A 22,052-nucleotide genomic window follows, 5' to 3' on the forward strand; every position below is an offset into this window, starting at 1 on the left:
TATGTGATGTCATAAGATGGTATTATTCCATGGGGACATGTGATAAGGCCTAAGAGTGCCGGAATCAATATTTGCCATAGGACGCCGCTCGGCCACTGGTACCTGAGGTTAATCAAATAATCACTGAGCTTGGCTTAAGCGAGCCAGAGTCAGTGGGTTGAACATTGGGCTCGGCTTAAGTGAGCCGAAGATAGTGACTTAAACAGAGGGTGCGGCCTAAGGGCTCCAACCCTAAATATTGTGTGAAATGTTTACTGATGTTATTCTGATGACTGTGGCATGCTTATTGTCTGGATGGTTAATTATTGGTTTGCTGACTGATATTAACGATTATGTGAATGATGCAGTCTATTGAGTATTTGATTAATGATTTGTGAGTTCTCTGGTTACTATTTTTGATCATGCTATGCATTATTGTTTTCTTGCTGGGCCTCGGCTCACGGGTGCTACGTGGTGCAGGTAAAGGCAAGGGTTTGATGGTTCAACCATGAGTTGGAGAGCTCTGGGGGTGAGGTGTACATTGTCAACTGCTCGGCCGCCATGGTCGAGGGTTTGTGTTGGGACGGAAACCTAAAATGTATATTTTGCCATTAGAGTGGCCATGTTTATTTATAACTTTTGGAATTTTTGTAATTATGTCTTTTAAACCCTGTTTTGGGATCCCATGTACTAAACAATTATTTTAATGAAAATCATTTGTTTATGACCAAAATCTTCTAAACTCTACCTGTTTATTACTATAGGATCACGCTTTCGTTTGAAAGACTTGATTAGCAGGTCCTGCACTATTTTAAACACACAGTGTAACGGTCTTGGTTATCCAGGATGTTACAGATTGTTTTTCCAACCACTGTTGTTTTGATAACTGTTGCTCCGTGATATATTCAGCGCCATTGTGAGTTTTCAGCTCCTGTATATAACTCTTTTGGGCCCCACTGCTCGTGGCTGCCAATTGGGGTCCTTCGGCAATAGTGATTATATCTCTTCCTACTATTGGAGGAGGGTCAACTTGGTTCCCCTAATCTGTCTGAGCTCTGGGTTGAACAATCAGAGTTTCCAGAGCTGGACGAGAATTCTACCCGATTGATTGATTAGAAACTACTCAGTTTTGAGCATATTGGGCTAACATTCCAGCTTGAATGAGAGTTTCGATCTCGTCCTTCTAATGTCAGAAATCATTAGTGTTATGGTTAATGTCATTGGGATATGGTAAAATCTTAGAGGGATCTCTCTTCGCCCTTTAGTGTCTCAATGGCTCTGGTTTCTTCCACAGACGGCGATTAGAGTTTGCCAGGAAAATATGTTCCTGTGTATCGGTCAGGTTAGTGTAGGTGGCATAGTTGGGCTTGAATTTCTCCCCAGGCCTGTTCTTTTTTGTGCCGCTTTGGTTGCCCTCACCATTCCCTTTCCACTTATTGTTTCCCACTTGGTTATTCTAAGTAACAGGTTGAGTCGTAGCTGCAACATCTGTCACCGCTCCAGCGGCCTGAATAGGGACCTGGCTGGTTCCTGCGACAGTAGATCCCGCCTTCTCCAAATTTATCCATTCCTAAGCCCGGGCCAAGAACTCATCTACACTCTTAACTCCTTTCGCTGGAGCTCCTGCCATAAATTACCTCCTACCGTGATTCCCATCCTCATTGCCATGAGCTTTGAGCTATCATCAACATCTGTAGCTCGTGTTGCAATGTTGGTGAATGATTATGCCCAAACTTGTCTTTACAAGGCGGTTGTTGTAGTGTAGTATGGGCGGTCGTGTCCACAGAGAGATATCTTAATCAAAAAGTGATTAGTAGAACTTTAAGCACAAAAAGCAAATAAATCGTTGGTGGTTTTTGAGAAAATATTGATTATAAAATTAAAAGCATATAAAATTGGTAGAAAAATTCAATAACAAAAGTGATAAGGTTCCAAGAATCACCTATATGTTTGGCTCATTTATTTGGGTTTTGATTCACATTTATAACACAATTAAATTGTTCACTTCCCAACCATTAAATCGGACAATAAAACTTGAAGAACATATATAATAAAATGTATTCGAGTAATAACAATTCTCACCTTAGGAACATAGAAAATAATTTTATGTGGCAATAATGCAATAAAAGACCAATCATAAAATTACAATATCAATATATTTGTAATAATTATATTCACATAGAAAAAGCATGACTATTTCTATATAATACTAAATAGATAAATATATTGATATAGAGATAGAGAAAAATAGAAGAAAAATATATTACTCAAATGTATAAACTTTAAGCATTTGGTGAATCAAAACACAAATAAATTTTACCTTACATATAAGATCATCATTTACCTTATATAGGAAACTAGCCAAGAATGCTAGTCATTCTCACAATGATCTAGAGAGAAAATATGAGAAGAGATAGACAAAATAAGACTAAAATTTACTATAGTTTTTGCTAATGTAAAATTACACCCCGTCTAAAGAGAAAACATGCTCCTATTTATAGTGTTTTGAAATACCTAAATTTTAAAGGAAAATAAACAACTAATTTAATTCCAAATAAATTGGCTTAATCGATAATCCCTAAGAAAATGGATCAAATTTAAATTGCAATCTTCTAATAGCCTTCAATTTGTGATTAGAATCAATTTGGTGGAGATCATATTGCTGTGAATGTTGACCTTGGAATCCGCGTGAATCAACACAATTAATATTTGATTTGGAGTATTTGTGTGTAATCAATTCTCCCAGGAAGTTGATATGCAACATATTATAAAACAAATGGCTATGCACAAAAGCTTGATATGCTGCATCTGAAAATAGAAAATGAGTCACGACTTGGCTCATGCATGGAGTAAGGTTGGCGGACAAGACTCTTTTACAAATGGCTGGACTCTTCTTCATGGGCTTCTCTTTCTTTGAGCATCTCATTTAATTCCTTTGTAATTTTGCCACATTTTTCTACAAAATAAAAAAATTAATTAAAATTACATATTTTCATATCAAATAAATACTTTCTAATAATTTTATGAAAATATATAATTAAAATGTAATTTATTCAGACATTTTTACTTGCAAAAGTGCATTTTCATACACTAATCACAACCCCAACCAGCTTATTGCTAGTCCCTTAGCAATTCAAGCGGAGAAGAAAATTATTAAGTTGAGTAATCAAGTCAAACCAATCAAAACCAGCCAAGCATTTTAAAATATCATCAAGAAACTAGAAAGTGTTATGCAAGCTACTCAATTGTAACCCCAGAGTGTTGTGTGTGTACACCAAACCATATCCATTTCTTACCACAAGCCATAACACAAATAGTATCGAAAAACCTCAAAAGCGTAAAGTTCTCAACTCCAATTTCCTCACAGGCATTGAAAGTATTTTTCAATGGGAGAGATGACACTCTTGGAGTTGGAATTGTAACAATTAACGCTCAAATGAGAGAAGACAAAATTTTTAGGACAAACAATTTGAACAAATATTGATCACAAGATAGGCAAATCAAATAATTAGAATTCAAATGACAAACAACCTTTGGGATTTACAACAGAAACTTGAAGAATAAAGAGCCAACTAAAAATAAATTATAAATAAAGAAAAGAACACTTTTTTTTATAGAAACATACGAAGTTTAGCTTTTTTTTTTATTTTTAAAATTTTTTTTTTGACAAGAGGCAACACAAAAATACATGAACAAAAAGAAACATAAAATAAAATTACAACATGATATTATCCCTCCAGTGAATGTCATATTTTAAATTCCAAAGATCTGATTTCACCAACTCAAATGATCAATAAAAGTTTAAAAAGTCGTTTTCTCAACTCTCACAACTCACCAAGAAATGGAAAAACTTTAAGATTGAAATTTTTCTCAACTATTTGTATGAACAACCATCTTACCACATGTTTGGAACGTGCATTAAAGAACTATGAAAATCACTTCTTAATAGCTAAACAAAGCAAAAACCAACTCAAATCAAAAAAAATTCAGTCATGCTCAGAAAATTTTGAGAAAAATTGACTTAAACTTCAACACAATAATGCAATTCTCCAAATGAATGCTCACCAGAGCTCACCACCCCCAACCGAAAATCAAACAGTGTCCTCAATGTCAAAACAAATATGCAATGAAAAGGATAGGGAAAGAGAACTCCTGATAGATAAAATTATCCATGGGGTGATAGTTGAAACAACCTGATAATAACAACAGAAAACAAAACAAAAAAAAAACGAATGCCAAAAATACACAAAAATAAAAAGAAAGACAACAAAATAAAATAAAAATAAAAACAAGGAAAATCAAACCATTCAGAGTGTATAAACTGGATCCTCAAGAAGGACTTCTTCAACATGGCTCACACTCTCGATGTAATGCTTCAATCTCTGGCCATTGACTCTAAAAATTCTCCCATCGGTTGGGTCCTTGACCTCAATAGAACCGTTGGGAAAAACTTGTTTCACCACAAATGGGCCAGTCCACCACGATCTCAACATGCCAGGGTGGAAATGAAATCGAGAATCATAAAGATGCACCTTTTGATTCACTTGAAAATGCTTTCGCAGGATCTGTTTATCATGAGAAATTTTCATTTTTTCCTTGTAGATCCTGGAATTGTCATATGCCTCATTTCTCAACTCCTCAATTTCAGACAGTTGGAGTTTACGATTAATGCCTGCAACACAAATATCAAAATTAAAGGCTTTGACAGCCCAATAAGCCTCATGCTCAAGTTCAACTGGAAAATGACAAGCTTTCCCATAAACAAGCCGATAGGGAGACATCCCAAGAGGGGATTTGAAAGCAGTATGGTTTGCCCAGAGTGCGTCAAGAAGACGAGAAGACCAATCTTTTCGGTCAAGATTTACCGTTTTTTCCAGAATTTGTTTTATCTCCCTATTTGCTAACTCTGCTTGCCCATTGGTTTGCGGATGATAGGAATTAGCAACCTTATGGAGTACACCGTACTTCCGCATGAGAGCCTCAACAGACTTATTGCAAAAATGGGTGCCTTGATCACTAATGATAGCATGAGGCGTACTGAACCTTGACAAAATATTTTCCTTCAAGAACTTAGTAACTGTTGCATTATCATTTGTTCAACAGGGTACAGCCTCGACCCATTTGGAAACATAATCCACAGCAAGGAGAATGTAAAGGTAACCAGAAGAAGATGAAAATGGTCTCATGAAATCTATCCCCCAACAATCAAATATCTCAATCACAAGAATTGGGTTCAAGGGCATCATATGACTACGGGATAGAGAACCTAACTTCTAGCACCTCACACATGAACGACAGAATTCATTGGTGTCTTTGAATAAAGTGGGCCAATAAAGACCACACTGTAAGATTTTTGCAGCAGTTTTCTTCACAGAGAAGTGACCACCACAAGCATCATTATGACAAAAGTTCAGAACACTAGACACCTCATCATCAGGGATGCATCTTCGCATGATCTGATCGGGGCAATACTTGAACAAATATGGATCATCCCAATAGAAATTGTGCACCTCAACCAGAAACTTGCATCTATCTTGTGAATTCCACTCAGAAGGAAGTTCACCTATTACTAAGTAGTTGACAATGTGTGCATACCATGGTAACTTAGTAACAACAAGCAGTTGTTCATTGGGGAAATCATCACGAATAGGTGGACCATCAGCGGAATCACTGAATTCAAGTCAGGACAAGCGATCCACGATGATATTCTCAACACCTTTCTTGTCTTTGACTGTGATGTCAAATTCTTGCAATAGAAGGATCCACCATATTAAGCGTGCCTTAGTATCCTTTTTGGAAAGGAGGTACTTAAGGGAAGAATGATCTGTGAAGATTGTAATAGGTGAACCAATCAAGTAAGCTCAAAAATTTTCAAGAGCAAAGACAACAACAAGCAACGCTTTTTCAGTAGTGGAATAGTTCATTTGAGCACTATTAAGAGTTCAACTTGCATAATAGACAACAAAGGGTTTCCCCTCCCTTCGTTGTCCCAAAACAGCACCAACAACAAAATTGCTCGCGTCACACATGATTTCAAAAGGCGAATTCCAATCAGGTGACTGCATGATAGGAGTGGAAGTTAATTTTGCAACAAGTGTTCAGAAAGCATCCTCACACTTCGGCATCCACTCAAATGTAGCATCTTTGGCTAGGAGGTTACATAGTGGACGAGAAATTGCTGAAAAGTTTTGAATGAACCTCCTATAAAAACCAGCGTGCCCAAGAAAAGATCTAACATCATTGATAGTTTTTGGAGTGGGAAAATTAGAAATGAGATCAATCATAGACTGATCAACCTCAATTCCTCTTTCAGAGACAATGTGTCCCAAGACTATGCCTGAAGATACCATGAAGTGACATTTCTCTCAGTTGAGCACAAGACCTTTCTCAATACATCGTGTCAAAACAGATTCTAAATTAAGAAGGCTTGCATCAAAAGAGTTTCCAAAGACTGTTAAATCATCCATGAATACCTCCATGCATTTTTCAACCATGTCACTGAAAATACTCATCATGCTCCTTTGGAAAGTGGCTGGTGCATTACATAGTCCAAATGGCATATGCCGAAAAGCATAAGTACCAAAAGGACATGTGAAAGTGGTCTTATCTTGATCCTCCATTGCAATCTCAATTTGATAATAGCCTGAATAGACATCAAGAAAGCAATAAAAAGGATGACCAGCCACACGTTCAAGGATTTGGTCGATGAATGGAAGTGGGAAATGATCTTTGCGGGTGGCAAAATTCAACTTTCGATAGTCAATGCACATGCGCCAACCCGTCACAGTTCTTGTGGGGACAAGGGCCCCTTCCTCATTTTCAACAACAGTTACACCTTACTTTTTGGGTACTACCTGAGTTGGACTGACCCATTTGCTATCAGCCACTAGATAAATGATGTCAACATCCAAAAGTTTCAACACTTCATTTTTCACAACATCTTACATTGTGGGGTTCAGTTTTCTTTGAGGATCTCTTCGAGGGATTGATCCATCCTCTAGATTGATTCGATGGGAGCAAATCAATGGGCTAATACCTTTAATATCAGTAATCATCCAACCTAATGCAGATTTATGCTTCTTTAGTAGCTTGACTAACTGCATTTCTTATGAAGGATCAAGTTTGGACGAGATGATAACAGGAAAGGTATCACCATCCCCCAAGAAGACATGTTTTAAACCCTCAGGTAGTTGGGCTAACTTAACAAATGGGAACCTCTTCAGCAGAAGGTTTTGGCTTTTCCCTTTCACTAGGTAACTCTTCAAAGCGAGGTTGCCAAAACTTGGTTCTTCCATTTTGTGAGTCTTTGTAACAAGAGATTTCATTAATTGACTCATGAAAACCAGAACTTTCAGAAAAAGAGAGGAGTTCATCAAGATTATCATAATTGCTTTGCAATTGAATCTCCTCAGCAATGAGCGTGTCAATCAGAAATGTCTGATAACACTCATCATCATCATGTGGTTGTTTTGCAACATATAAAAAAAATTGACCTCTAGAGTCATATTCCCAAAAGATATTTTCATGAGACCATTCCTACAGTTAATAAGGGCATTAGCTATTGTTATACCCAAAAATTGGAGAATGCATCCTAGGAGGCTAAGGAGAATGCATCTAGGAGAGTGCCTCCTAGGAGGGCTAAGAGGGTGGTCCTAGGAGACCCCAAGGAGGGTGTGGTCCTAGGAGACCCCAAGGAGGGTGTGGTCCTAGGAGACCCCAAGGGTGTGTAGGAGGTAAGCCTCCCAAGGTTTTCTAAGTGTTGGCTCGAACGTGCCCAAGGTAAATAGCTAAGGAGGAGGAGTCTCATGCAAGAGAATGGAGACTTAGACTTTCATAAGGAAAGTCTATACAATGTTCGATCGGACATGTTTGGGAGATGCTAAAGAAGGTTGCCTCAATGTTGTCCAAGGTGAGGTTCCCTCAATATTGTCCAAGGTGAGGTTCCCTCAATATTGTCCAAGGTGAGGTTCCCTCAATGTTGTTCAAGGTGAGGTGCCAAGGAAGTTGCCTCGGACCACCTTGGTCCGAGGAGAAGCTAAGGAGATTGGTTCAAGGAGGGACATGGCATGCTGGAGGAGAGTACATGTTCGAGGAGAACCATGCACGTTCAGCCCACCCAAAGCATGTCCTACCACCATGCATATCCTACCACCATGCATGTTTAACCAGCACTTGCATGGGTAGTGAGTAGGAGGTGGACCAACTAGCTAGAGGAGACTAAGTCGGATACAACTTCAACAACATGCGCGGGAATCTCTCATTCTTCCCACAAATAGGGAGTTTGTTACATTTTGAATGTTGAATGTTTATTTGTAATATAAATATAATAAATATAGTAAAATATCCCTATTATAAGGGGATATCAGTTGAGGATCCCATCTCTATAAATAGAGAGCTGATGGGATGAGAAGAGGGTCCCTTCTGCTTATTCTTTCTAGAGAGATAAAATTGGGTCTGTCTATTCTAGAGAGAGAAAGTGCTGAAATTAGAGAGAATTCTTGTATTTTCACAATTTATACTGAAGAAACTCAGTTGGCATAGTCCATCTGATCTTGAGTATAGATTTATAAATCACAACTCTAAGTGGATTAGGCTATTACCGACAATCGGGGCTGAACCACTATAAAAATTCTGTGTTATTTACTTTTCTTGTTTATACCGTCTGTTGTCGTTTACATTCTCTTGAAGGTTCGTCGTATTTGACGTTCTCACGTCGTTGGCTAAAAACGCAGTCAACATTTTGGTGCTTTCATTGAGAGCCTGAAGAGAAGAACAGACGGTCCCTGAAGCAAGATGGCGCCTAAGAACACCACTGCTGCTTCCAAGAGGACGAACTCCTCTAAAGAACCTGCTAGATATGAAGGTCCTTGCCCACAATATCATGAGAATGAACCTAGGGTCATGCTTGAGGATGTGACTCCAGGAGTTGAAGAGCTCCAAGAGACCATGGGGGCCTTCCAGGAGGAGATGGCACGATTCCACGCTAGGCAAGAGGCGTTTGCTGAAGAGATGGCCAGGCAGAGAGCTGCCTTAGAGCAGCAAAAACGCGATATGGAGGCCAGAAGTGAGGAGCTCAGACAACAACAGGAGGAGGTCAACCAGAAACATCGTGAAGCAGCGCTTGCTTTGGAGGCTGCTACCAAGTTGGCCCAGGCCAATGCCCAAGCTACAGCACGAGGGGCAACCACTCCAGGAGCAAGGACCACAGAAGCTGGTGGTAGGAGTAATGATAGACCAAGGAGGGGTGGTAATAACCCACCTAGTGAGGGAGATGGAGTTCGATCGCACACTACCTCAACCCAAGGGGAGCACTCTAGAACCCCCTCCAGAAGTCACCGATCGGGCAGTAAAAAGACTCCACCTGGGCAGGAGCAAAATAAATCTCCTAGAGAGAAGAGGACCTCTCAGTTCAAAGATGGGCATGGGGGGGATGAGGCTGATAGTCATCCAACCAGCCAATCCAAGGAAAAGGAGGGCCACAACCCACAAGGAGGAGAACACTGCCCAGAGCGTGCCAAGAAGCCTCCATTGCACCCCGACCAGCGGCGTAGCAGGAGAGATGAAGTCCCACGTAGTAAGCCCACTGGGAAATCGAAGAGTACGGTGTTTGATCGGGTAGGAGAGCATGCTTCTCAGAAGGATCTGAGGGATGTTATCACCAACAAGAGGAGGACCGTCCCGGTCGAAGGGCAAAATCTGGACCGTCCTACCAGTCAATTAGAAATACTTGACGGTGGCGTGCCAGATGGTAATGCCCGACCAGGCGGTCAAAACCTTGGAACCTCATCAGTTGCACCAGCTATCCAAGCCCAGCTTGACATGCTAGCAGCTGCAGTGCAAGGTTTGTCGAAGCGACCTTCCGAGATAGATCCGATAGACTACCGGAGTGGCAGCCCGTTCTCTGCTCGAATAAGAGCAGCCCAACCACCAGCAAAGTACAAAGCACCGATACTGCCAATTTATACCGAAAAGGCGGACCCAATAAGACATGTTGGGAAGTTTGAGGACCAGATGGAACTACTCGGGGTGAGTGATGACTATCGGTGTAGAGTCTTCCCCACCACCTTGACGGACACTGCCCAAGAGTGGTATTGGAGGTTTAAACCAAACTCCATTACCTCTTGGGAGTCATTCAGGAAGGAGTTTTGTAGACAATTTAGCACTGCCCGGACTCCACCAGTTTATGCCAACGACTTGGCAGATATCAAACAAAGAAAAGATGAGTCTCTAAAGATCTATATACAGAGGTTCATGAGAGAAGCCAATAGAGCAACTGCTGTAGGAGACGAAGGGAAGATGGTTGCCATATCTGCTGGGATAATTTATCGAAGTCCTCTATGGGATAGCATCCATCGCCATCCAATCTCAACACTTCAACAATTTCTTGACCGGGCGGAAAAATATATGAATTTGGATGATGCGATAGAGAAAGGGGAGAATAGCATAAACAACCCAAGCAGACCAACTGACTCTCCTAGTGATGGTGGAAAGAAACGTAGAAGTAATGGGTCTGACCACCATGAAGAAAAGAAGGCAAAGATGGATTCAAGTGAGAAGCCAACCAAGTATGAGCCTCAATTCACCAACTACACCACTCTCTCAACCAGTAGAGCAGAGATATATCTTGCTAGTCAAGAGGAGGTTCCTTACAAGAAGCCTCCACCCATCAGGAGAGAGATGAGGAAGAGAGACATGAACAAGTATTGTCGCTTCCATGAAGATTATGGTCACGACACAAATGAATGCAACCACCTCAAGGACGAGATAGAATTTCTTCTCCGGTCGGGCAAGTTGAAGAAGTACCGAGCAGAGACACCCCAAGGAGAAGGAGGTAGAAGCAACTCCGGATTCAAGCGACAAAAATCTCCACCCTTGCAGCCTGGACCCGTGGACTTCACCGTAGACACTATATGTGGAGGTCCACCCTTAGCTGAGGAGAGCAACGAAGCAAGAGGAGGGGTATGCTGAGGAGGAGTGCTAGGAGCAGGAATCGTTGGAGTGGCGTGCACATAGAGCGTCGAAGGAGATATTATTTTTAAATACCGCTTTCAGAGTGGTAGCTTGATTTCGAGTTTTTTAGACTTGTTATTTAAGTTTGGTGTATGAACTGGTTATTTGTTAACCAGACATTTTATTTTGAACAATTTTGGTTGTTTAAGACTCGTTGTTAAACATGTTTTGTCATTTTTAATTTACGAGTAATAAAAGAGACTACGCGCAGCGTGGTCGATTCTTGCTACAAATATGCATGTGTGTTAGTTATCCGAGCAGTGTTCAACTGGTCGATGTGTTCAAGCAGTGTTCAACTGCTTGAGTATTTTCCATATATCCTATGTGTTTCACGAGTAGTTAACTGCTCGAACAGATTCAGTCATGTAGCAAGTGACTAAGGGTCTTTCAACCTCCAACCACCTGGGGGGCACATGGGGTATGCTGGTATATAACTTAACACAGGCAATAAGAGCACGAGGTAATATATCTGTTTTTAGGCTGACTTGTAAATTTTCGAAGTCCAAAAAGGCCATTAAGCTAACTTGCTTGGCAAAGCTTAAGTAACTTGGAATTTTTAAAATTTCAAGTTAGGAGCAGATATTCGTGTGACCATAAACATCATGCTCATAAAATGTTAGAGCAACAAGAGTGTGAGAAAGTATACTTAGCATGGACTCATGAAATGTCTAGAATTTCTAAGTTAGAAAACTAAGTACTCATGCGAAAATCTAAGGCATACACCAGAGTGACTTTACTCTTCACAAAAAACTTATAACTTTTTAAGTCTAGAGGAGACTTAGAATGTTTTAAGCTAATAGAGAGAAGTAAAGTATAAGTGCCAACAGCTACAAGTTTAGCTCACCAGGTGCAAAGTTTTCTTGCTCAGGAGAGCAGATACAACTTCCCTGGTCGGCTAAGCATGTATCATCGATCAACATTCCCTGGAGTGAATCAAACAAATGCATGCAAAATAGATGCTACATGGTGAAAATTTGTCCTTGGGAGGAGAAGTCAAGTTTTCACTAAGATTGATTGAGAGAAATCAATCTCTCAAAATAAATTTGGGAGGGTCGAACAAGGTGCTTTGATGGTTTTTCCTAAAAGTACCTAAGAGTGCCCAAGCAAATGCATAAAAATGTGGTGTCTAAGCATACCTTGAGGTGGCCGATCGGATGCATGTTGATCCAAGGAGCATCTCGCCTACGTCCAAGGATCTAGGCCCAGAAATATTGGTGCCTAAGGTACTGCATCTGAGGAGGAGAAACACGCTTGAGTGGTTGGAAGCTACATTATATCCGATCGGAGTGGGGGGCATTCGTCTGAGGTGATGTGTTTAGTTCCAAGGAGAAGCGTCCAAATGGTGATGCTGCCTATGTCCGATCGGAGAAGGAATGCTTGGAAGGCTGGCTACTGTTCCATGCATTGCATTGCATTGCATTGCATTCATGTTAACACGGCTTATGCCTGTTTGTCCATGCTCACGATCAATACAGGTGCTTAAAGTGTTTGAAAAATTGGGTGTCCAAGCATACTTTGAGATGGCCGATCGGATGCATGTTGATCCAAGGAGCATCTCACCTACGTCCAAGGATCTAGGCTAGAAATATTGGTGCCTAAGGTGCTACATCCGACCAAGAGGAAACAAGAAGTATCCAGTCGGACCTAGGTCTTTGGCACCATAAGAAAAGAAGTGTCCGATCGGACAAGAAGTGTGCCTAAGGTGCTACATTCGACCAAGAGGAAACAAGAAGTATCCAGTCGGACCTAGGTCTTTGGCACCATAAGAAAAGAAGTGTCCGATCGGACAAGAAGTGTGGTACCCGATCGGACCTTGATGGAGGAGCCAAATGTTTGGCTCGGGCCATGTCCGAGGAGAAGCCAAGTCATTGGCTTGGACCTTGGTTCAAGGAAAGGTCATGAAAGCTTCGATCGGATTATGTTCGAGGAGAAGGCCATGCATGTGTGCCAAGGGTCCGATCGGACCTTAACTTGGTGAGCTTCCAAAAAGATTGGCTCGGAGCAAGTGAGAGGAGAAGTCCCATACAAGCCAAAAGATAGAGTTAGTTTTGGGCCAAAAGTGCATTGTCCGATCGGACATGATTGAAGATGCCAAGAAGAGTGTCCAGGTCCGATCGGATCACATCCAAGGAGACCATGTTTTGCATGGTGCAAGCCGAGCATGTCCAAGGAGCCTAATGCATGTGTCCGATCGAACAATCTTGTTCAAGGGCCCTAGTCCTAGCATCCGATCGGATCACGATGTTTAATCCTAGCGCAACCAAATCAAGGATATTCAACAACCTGCCTCTATACTATGATGTTTTTGCAACATATACAAAGGGAGCTTATATTTTCATTACATCAAGAAAATATAGTTTGAAGAAATCACAAGGAAAGTTCAAGACAAGTTCTGTCATGGGAGTTTATGTGAAAGTTATCATCCGGATAGGAGCTTTTGGATGACCTCAAGAGCATTTTGCTAGAAGAAAAGTTTATCATACGAGGGGAATCGTATAATAAACTTGGGGGGCAAATGTTATACCCAAAAATTGGAGAATGCATCCTAGGAGGCTAAGGAGAATGCATCTAGGAGAGTGCCTCCTAGGAGGGCTAAGAGGGTGGTCCTAGGAGACCCCAAGGAGGGTGTGGTCCTAGGAGACCCCAAGGAGGGTGTGGTCCTAGGAGACCCCAAGGGTGTGTAGGAGGTAAGCCTCCCAAGGTTTTCTAAGTGTTGGCTCGAACGTGCCCAAGGTAAATAGCTAAGGAGGAGGAGTCTCATGCAAGAGAATGGAGACTTAGACTTTCATAAGGAAAGTCTATACAATGTTCGATCGGACATGTTTGGGAGATGCTAAAGAAGGTTGCCTCAATGTTGTCCAAGGTGAGGTTCCCTCAATATTGTCCAAGGTGAGGTTCCCTCAATATTGTCCAAGGTGAGGTTCCCTCAATGTTGTTCAAGGTGAGGTGCCAAGGAAGTTGCCTCGGACCACCTTGGTCCGAGGAGAAGCTAAGGAGATTGGTTCAAGGAGGGACATGGCATGCTGGAGGAGAGTACATGTTCGAGGAGAACCATGCACGTTCAGCCCACCCAAAGCATGTCCTACCACCATGCATATCCTACCACCATGCATGTTTAACCAGCACTTGCATGGGTAGTGAGTAGGAGGTGGACCAACTAGCTAGAGGAGACTAAGTCGGATACAACTTCAACAACATGCGCGGGAATCTCTCATTCTTCCCACAAATAGGGAGTTTGTTACATTTTGAATGTTGAATGTTTATTTGTAATATAAATATAATAAATATAGTAAAATATCCCTATTATAAGGGGATATCAGTTGAGGATCCCATCTCTATAAATAGAGAGCTGATGGGATGAGAAGAGGGTCCCTTCTGCTTATTCTTTCTAGAGAGATAAAATTGGGTCTGTCTATTCTAGAGAGAGAAAGTGCTGAAATTAGAGAGAATTCTTGTATTTTCACAATTTATACTGAAGAAACTCAGTTGGCATAGTCCATCTGATCTTGAGTATAGATTTATAAATCACAACTCTAAGTGGATTAGGCTATTACCGACAATCGGGGCTGAACCACTATAAAAATTCTGTGTTATTTACTTTTCTTGTTTATACCGTCTGTTGTCGTTTACATTCTCTTGAAGGTTCGTCGTATTTGACGTTCTCACGTCGTTGGCTAAAAACGCAGTCAACAGCTATAGCAAGGAAAGGTCTTCCAAGTATGATAGGAATTTTTGACTCCATGTTAACCACAGATTGAGTATCCAGAATGAGAAAGTCAACGGGGTAATAGAATTTGTCAACTTGAACAAGAACATCCTCAACAATACCTCGAGGCTTCTTGATAGAACGATCAACCAACTGTAAGACAACAGAAGTAGGCTTGATTTCACCAAGACCAAGTTGCGAGTAGACAAAATAAGGCATGGGATTGACACTCGCTCCTAAGTCTAGCAAAGCTTGGTTGAATTCATGAGTCCCAATTTGACAGAAAATGGTGGGACAACCAGGATCTTTGTATTTTGGCGGTGTCTTTTGTTCAATTAATGCACTAACTTGCTCAGTCAAGAAAGCAGTCTTCTTGACATGATGCTTCCTTTTTACAGTGCAAAGATCCTTGATAATTTTAGCATAGGCTGGCACTTGTTTGATGATGTGAAGCAAATGAAGATTTATCTTCACTTGTGTCAAGTGCTCAAGGATTTCTCCTTGATTTTCAGGAATTTTCCCAGCAGGTCTCAGAGCCTGGGGAAATGGAACTTTTATAGAAGCATTGGATGGCACACTTTCAGGGACAACATGTGGAGATTTTGTAGTAGCTGCTATTGGTGGATCTTCCAAAGCTTTACCACTTCTAGTTATGATGGCATTAGCCTCCTTAATGTTTTGATTGTTAGAGCTAGATGTTTGAGCCATATGTTGCCCTTGTGCATTGAATTGAGGCTGAGAAGGAAGTTTGCCTCTTTCAGAAATAGCCAAGGATCTAGTAAGTTTTGAAAATTGACTTTTCATTTCCTTGATTTCTTCCATCATTTGGCGATTTATTTTGGCTTGCTCCGCCATGAATGAATGGAGGGTGTTCTCAAGAGAACTCCTTTGAGGTGAAGCATTGTATTGAGGAGCAGATTGAGTTTTTGATTGTTGAGACTGGTGCTCATTTCTCCATTGCCCTCTAGAAGATTGTGCTTGGTTGGGATCTCTCCAACTGAAATTCAGGTGGTTTCTCCAACCAGGGTTGTACGTATGAGAGAATGGCTTATTATAGGCCCATAAGGCATTGCATTGCTCTTCATATACCCCCCTCATTTCCCTAAAAGCTAAGCATTCCTTAGCTAAATGACCCGTTCCTCCACACAAAACATGGCTCATGTGTTTCTGCTTGGGCAACAATATGCAGTCCTTGCCCACCTTTTGTCTTAAATGCCTCAAGTTACTTTGTTAAGGACTCAACTTGGGCTTTGAGGATGTCCTCCTCCCTCAGTTGGTAAATTCTTGCTGGTCGTTTTCGGTCAGTGCTTTCAGTAGCAATTGGACCAGTCCAGATATGATATTTTTCTACAAGCTCATTGAGATATTCCAAGGCTTCTTCAGGATCTTTTTGAAGGAATTCACCATTGCACATCATTTATACAAACAGGCGTTCACGAATAGTGAGGCCTTCATAGAAATAGCTTACTAAGCGCCATTTTTCATAGCCATGGTGGGGACAAAGAGTTAACAGTTCCTTAAACCTTTCCCAGACTTGATAGATAGTTTCATTGTCTTTTTGGGAAAAAGTAGAAATTTATCTTTTCAAGCCATTGGTCTTGTGGTTAGGGAAGTATTTGTGGAAGAATGGCGATTTCATTTCATCCGATGTTCCAATAGACCTTGGTCTCAGAGAGTATAACCAGCTTTTAGCCTTATCCTTCAAAGAGAAGGGAAAAAACTTCAATTGCACAGTTTTCGCGATATTAGCTTGGTTATAGAAAGTGGCTACCACCTCCTCAAATTCCCTAATATGCACATAAGGATTTTCATTTTCTAAACCACAGAAATTTGGCAAGAGTTGAATCATGCAAGGTTTAAATTCAAAGTTGGGGATATTAGGTGGAAAGATGATACAAGAAGGGGTAGGAGTACGAGTAGGATGGTGATAGTCATTCAGACTTCTTTGCTGAATTTCCTCATGATGAGCCATTGCGAAAGGATTATGAGCAATTGTTGAAGTAGGAGAGGCAATGTTGGATGTATCAGAAGAGTTGTCACTAGGGGTGTCAGGTCTCCTTACAAATCTCCCTAGTTCATCTCTGTGACGATTCATCCAATTTCAAAAAGGAGAATTTTTTTTTTATTAAACTTGTTCCTTGGTAGATTTGGACAATTTGAAATGATCTCACATGCCTCACCAGAACTCCCCGAGGTTACTAGATGAGTAGGAAAAATCATAATTCAAACCTTTTTAACCAAATAACCAATAAGTAAAATAAATTACTTATTTTGAAAGAACAAGCTTGGTTTTTTTAAATAGTAATAAGTTCAAAAATGTAATAATACAAGGGCATACACAAGAAATATTCCCAGGCCGATTGGGAAGGTTGCCAAGGTACCGCTTCGTCCCACACTTTCCTAGACAGAACCAAGGTTCCCAGGAAAGTGTAAAGGGTACTCTATCACAAACCTTAAAAGCCAATCTTTCTAGACAGAATACTCTCAGTTTTTACCACTTGTAGCATTACACTATTGTTCACAATACTAGAAAGTTTTATGCAAAAATTTTATAATGCTAATTAGAAGCCTAATGTTACACAAATTATGGAACCTAAGTTATTTTCTAAAAATAAATAAAAATAAAAATAAAATGATTCAAACATATAAAAGATAATACTAATAATAAAATATAGTGGAAACACCAATATTATATACACATACAAAGAAACCAAATAATAAAACTAAAATGACTTACCTCTTGGCTGTATATTCCACTAAGCTTTTGAAATTTATCTCCCCGGCAACGGCGCCAAAATTTGATTACGCCCAAACTTGTCTTTACAAAGCAGTTGTTGTAGTGTAGTATGAGCGGTTGTGTCCACAGAGAGATATCTTAATAAAGAAGTGATTAGTAGAACTTTAAACACAAAAAAGAAAATAAATCGTTGGTGGTTTTTGAGAAAATATTGATGATAAAATTAAAAGCATATAAAATTGGTAGAAAAATTCAATAACAAAAGTGATAAGGTTTCAAGAATCACCTATATGTTTGGCTCATTTATTTGGGTTTTGATTCACATTTATAACACAATTAGATTGTTCACTTCCCAACAATTAAATCGGACGATAAAACTTGAAGAACATATATAATAAAATGTATTCGAGTAATAACAATTCTCACCTTAGGAACATAGAAAATAATTTTATGAAAACTCTAAAAATGACAATATACCTTATTGGAAATAATGCAATAAAAGACCAATCATAAAATTACAATATCAATATATTTGTACTAATTATATTCACATAGAAAAAGCATGACTATTTCTATATAATACTAAATAGGTAAATATATTGATATAGAGATAGAGAAAAATATATTACTCAAATGTATAAACATTAAGTATTTGGTGAATTAAAACACAAATAAATTTTACCTTGCATATAGGATCATCTTTTACCTTATCTAGGAAACTAGCCAAGAATGCTAGTCATTCTCACAATGATCTAGAGAGAAAATATGAGAAGAGATAGACAAAATAAGACTAAAATTTACTATAGTTTTTGCTAATGTAAAATTACTCCCCGTCTAAAGAGAAAACATGCTCCTATTTAAAGTGTTTTGAAATACCTAAATTTTAAAGGAAAATAAACAACTAATTTAATTCCAAATAAATTGGCTTAATCGATAATCCCTAAGAAAATGGATCAAATTTAAATTGCAATCTTCTAATAGCCTTCAATTTGTGATTGGAATCAATTTGGTGGAGAACATATTGCTGTGAATGTTGACCTTGGAATCCGCGTGAATCAACACAATTAATATTTGATTTGGAGTATTTGTGTGTAATCAATTCTCCCAGAAAGTTGATACGCATCATATAATATCAAACTGAAGAAAATAAAACAAATGGCTATGCACCAAAGCTTGACACGTGGCATCTGAAAATAGACAATGAGTCACGACTTGGCTCATGCATGGAGTAAGGTTGGAAGACAAGACTCTTTTACAAATGGCTGGGCTCTTCTTCATGGGCTTCTCTTTCTTTGAGCATCTCATTTAATTCCTTTGTAATTTTGCCACATTTTTCTACAAAATCAAACAAATTAATTAAAATTACATATTTTCATATAAAATAAATACTTTCTAATAATTTCATTAAAATATACAATTAAAATATAATTTATTTAGACATTTTTACTTGCAAAAGTGCATTTTCATGCACTAATCAGTGAACCTACTCAAATATGCTTTCAAGGACTCACTAGGTTACTATTTTATGTTGGCCAATGAGTTGGCCTCAACTCGAGTTTTCTTCGTAGCCTGGAACGCTCTCTTAAACTCGGAAGACAACTTCTTCCATGAGGTGATCGAATATCTTTTTTATTTATTGAACCGCTGTCTGGTGAGTACGGTCAAAGTTGCGGGGAACAATATACATCTTAGGTCAATCGTCAGTGTATTGAACGTCTTGAGGTGGGTGGATGGATATGAGTTTCCATCAAACGCAGGCATGGTCGACATCCTGAATCCAACAGGATACGGTGCTGCTACAATATTTGGAGTGAAAAGCTCAAGCTCCTCATCAGAATCACAATCATCAATTCCTTTTCCAGATAAAAACTTCTTCATCTGCTCCTCCATCAAGGCTAGTCGCTCAAGGGTTGAATCTTTGGTCTCTAGGTTAGCTGGGGGCTAATCGCTAGCCCCCATTCGATTGTGCGCATTAGATGGGTTGTTTTCCCTCCAAGTTCGAGCTTGGTAAGGTGGGACATTCCCATTGTCACACATGATAGATAGACCTCCCCCATGCTGAGTATAACTCATATCATCATTGTACTATGGATACCTCATTTGTGAATTCAGATGATCACGCATGTCAGGATGTGGATCAGAACGAGGAATTTGTGTGGAACTCAGATGATTCCTCAGGTCACTTTCAGACTTGCCTCCATGTTGGCTCCCTGTTTAGTAACTTCTATTAACAAAACTTACGACACTCGGCTGAGATCGAGGATTTGGATTACCAGCGCGAGGCCGTGGGACATAGATGTCTTTTAACGGGGGAGGATTCCTCCTGCTATCCCCCCGAACTGGAGTGTTTCTCTACGCGCGCGGTGGTGTGGGATTCCTAACCGGTGATGCCAGGTGCCTTATCGGTGAGGCTATCCTTATCCCATCAGGTCGTACTTAGTTAGCCCATCTCGGTTCTACCACGATCTCCCGAGTCCCCTATGCTTGTGGCTCTGATCGCAGTACAGATTGATTTCCTGGGGCATTTTGTCTCCGTGAATTGGTCCCAGCTCGCTCGGTTGGGTTATTGTGAACATTCCTTGGAATCTGTTCGAAAGGCACGGGGTTGGGGTTGCAGTTCTGACTGATTGGCTAACATGGGGACGATGGTTCATGTGATGATTAGTAGGTTGAGCACTCTGCTGATTTTGCTCTAAAGGTACAGAGCTTGGAGTTGCAGTTCTAACATAACAACTAGGATTGGGTCCGTTATTCCTGTGGAACCTATGGGAACCACTTTGCCTCTTTCCGACATTGACGTCGGTTGCAAGAGGGGGTAACCAAGCCAGGACCTCCTCATTCTACCTGTTAGCCCAAGCTAGATGAATCCTTAATTAGTCATTCTCCATCTCGATGGTTGTTAGATATCCTGGATTAGGATTTGGTGGGTGTGGCGCTAAACTCCCAATATCGTCTTGGCCCACATGTTGCTTTCCAGGGTGTTGCTGAATGTCTGGGCCTTTTTCAGTGGGAACGACCGTATGATACACCTCATGGTGACCAAGCTGCTCCATTTCATTGTCAAGCATTGATCGGGTGACCACCATGATGAATATTGAGTGAAACTTGTAAGGGATTAAGCAGTAATGAACTCTCAACAAAAGCACCAAACTGTTGACAAGGTTTTTCGCCAACAATGGATTAAGAAATCCGATAACAAAGATATTAATAATATTTTCTAAACCTTAATTAATTAGATGAAAAATTTCTCACTCACACTTTTACGTGGTTCAGTGATTAAAAACCCACCTAGTCCACGAGGCAATGTTATTGTTGTCTTACGATTTCTGTAGAGTTTCTATATCATAAAAACAATAGTCAATTTTCCTGTCCATTGTCCCTGATATTTATAGTGAATACTCTTGGACAAGTTTGGATAACCGTGTGCATAAATATGGTAAATACTCAATCAAGATAATTCTCATTTACATAGGGATACGATTGCCTGTGGAAATTACTCCTGTTATCTTGGCAATAAATATGTAATACAACCTGGGCATTAATGATCCGATAAGGAACCTCTAAGTCTTTTGGGATCCTTCAATGTGCGTTATGACCAGGTTTCCATGAGCTGAACATATTCCTCGAGCTGGAGATCGAAGAGTGAACAGACTTTAGTTCGGATCAAGTTCGAAGTATCCAAAAGGTGACTTAACCATTACATTTCTCAAACTAGGTTATGGTCCTAAGAGGCGATCTGGAGACTATCTGCATGGCGCACTGTCAAGTCTTAACTCGAGCTTCTTACATCGATGTTAGCTAGATGTTCTGCTCGCCTGCTTTCTCCATGTGTTTATCTGACAGCTATACCCCCCTAGCTGAATGATTGAATCCACGCTTATTTTGGGGTACAACAATAATCATTGAATAATAATGAATTAAAAATAGACAAATTCGATACTTATCAATGGTACATACATTTTAATGGTAGTATATAATTTTGCTAGCATAGTATATACATTTTTGAGTAATAATTTTGTAAGTTTTGTTGGTATATTATTTTCCAACTCAATATTTGTATTTTGTGGTACGGTATATGATTATTTTTTAGATAATATTTAAGTTCTTTCTTGTTATATGTAATGGTGGTATATAATTTTGTTAGCATGATATATACATTTTAATGGTGATATATAATTTTGTTAGCATGGTATATACACTTTTTTAGTAATAATTTTAAGTGTTGTTGGTATATAATTTCCAACTCAGTATATATGTATTTTGTGATATGGTATATCTTTTTTTTTTATTTAAGATGATATTTAGGTTTTTTTATATATAAATAATGGTGGTATATAATTTTGTTAGCATTGTATATACAATTTAATAGTTGTTGACCCAAGATTTGGCCAACTGACACGGAGTCAAAATATGCTTGATATGAATGAAAGAGATGAGAAGAACGTAATGACAAAAGTAAATAAGACACAGTAATTTATAGTGGTTCGGCCCCAGGATCTGGTAATGACCTACGTCCACTTAGAATGATATTGATATCAAAATCAGAAGAGTGATCAAAGAACTCGGGTTCAATGAGTTTCACTAATCTCTGAAGAACGATACAAGTTTACTAGGAGAATT

At 39.6% G+C, this 22,052-nt stretch overlaps 1 protein-coding gene and 1 non-coding gene across 2 annotated transcripts; one reads left to right on the forward strand and one right to left on the reverse strand.

Moving 5' to 3' along the window:
• Nucleotides 1-7,179: 7,179 nt before the first annotated feature.
• LOC133779316 (uncharacterized) lies at nucleotides 7,180-16,112 on the reverse strand. Its single transcript, XM_062219291.1, has 3 exons — nucleotides 15,922-16,112; nucleotides 14,672-15,692; nucleotides 7,180-7,515 (listed from the first exon to the last, which is right to left on the reverse strand). The coding sequence occupies exons 1-3, from the start codon at nucleotides 16,110-16,112 to the stop codon at nucleotides 7,180-7,182; spliced, it is 1,548 nt and encodes a 515-aa protein (XP_062075275.1).
• Nucleotides 16,113-16,179: 67 nt separating this feature from the next.
• LOC133780991 (small nucleolar RNA R71) lies at nucleotides 16,180-16,287 on the forward strand. Its single transcript, XR_009869792.1, has one exon. It is a non-coding gene; the product is annotated as a small nucleolar RNA R71 (small nucleolar RNA).
• Nucleotides 16,288-22,052: the final 5,765 nt, after the last annotated feature.

Source organism: Humulus lupulus, chromosome 5 (assembly GCF_963169125.1).
Source record: "Humulus lupulus chromosome 5, drHumLupu1.1, whole genome shotgun sequence".
Lineage (NCBI taxonomy): Eukaryota > Viridiplantae > Streptophyta > Magnoliopsida > Rosales > Cannabaceae > Humulus > Humulus lupulus.

Coding starts and splice junctions, on each gene's coding strand:
- LOC133779316 (XM_062219291.1), bottom strand. CDS start 16,112: ATGATGTGCAATGGTGAATTCCTTCAAAAAGATCCTGAAGAAGCCTTG. Junction 15,693..15,921: donor CAAGTTGAGTCCTTAACAAA/GTAACTTGAGGC, acceptor CCTGAATTTCAG/TTGGAGAGATCCCAACCAAG. Junction 7,516..14,671: donor TTGCTATAGCTGTTGACTGC/GTTTTTAGCCAA, acceptor TATTAACTGTAG/GAATGGTCTCATGAAAATAT.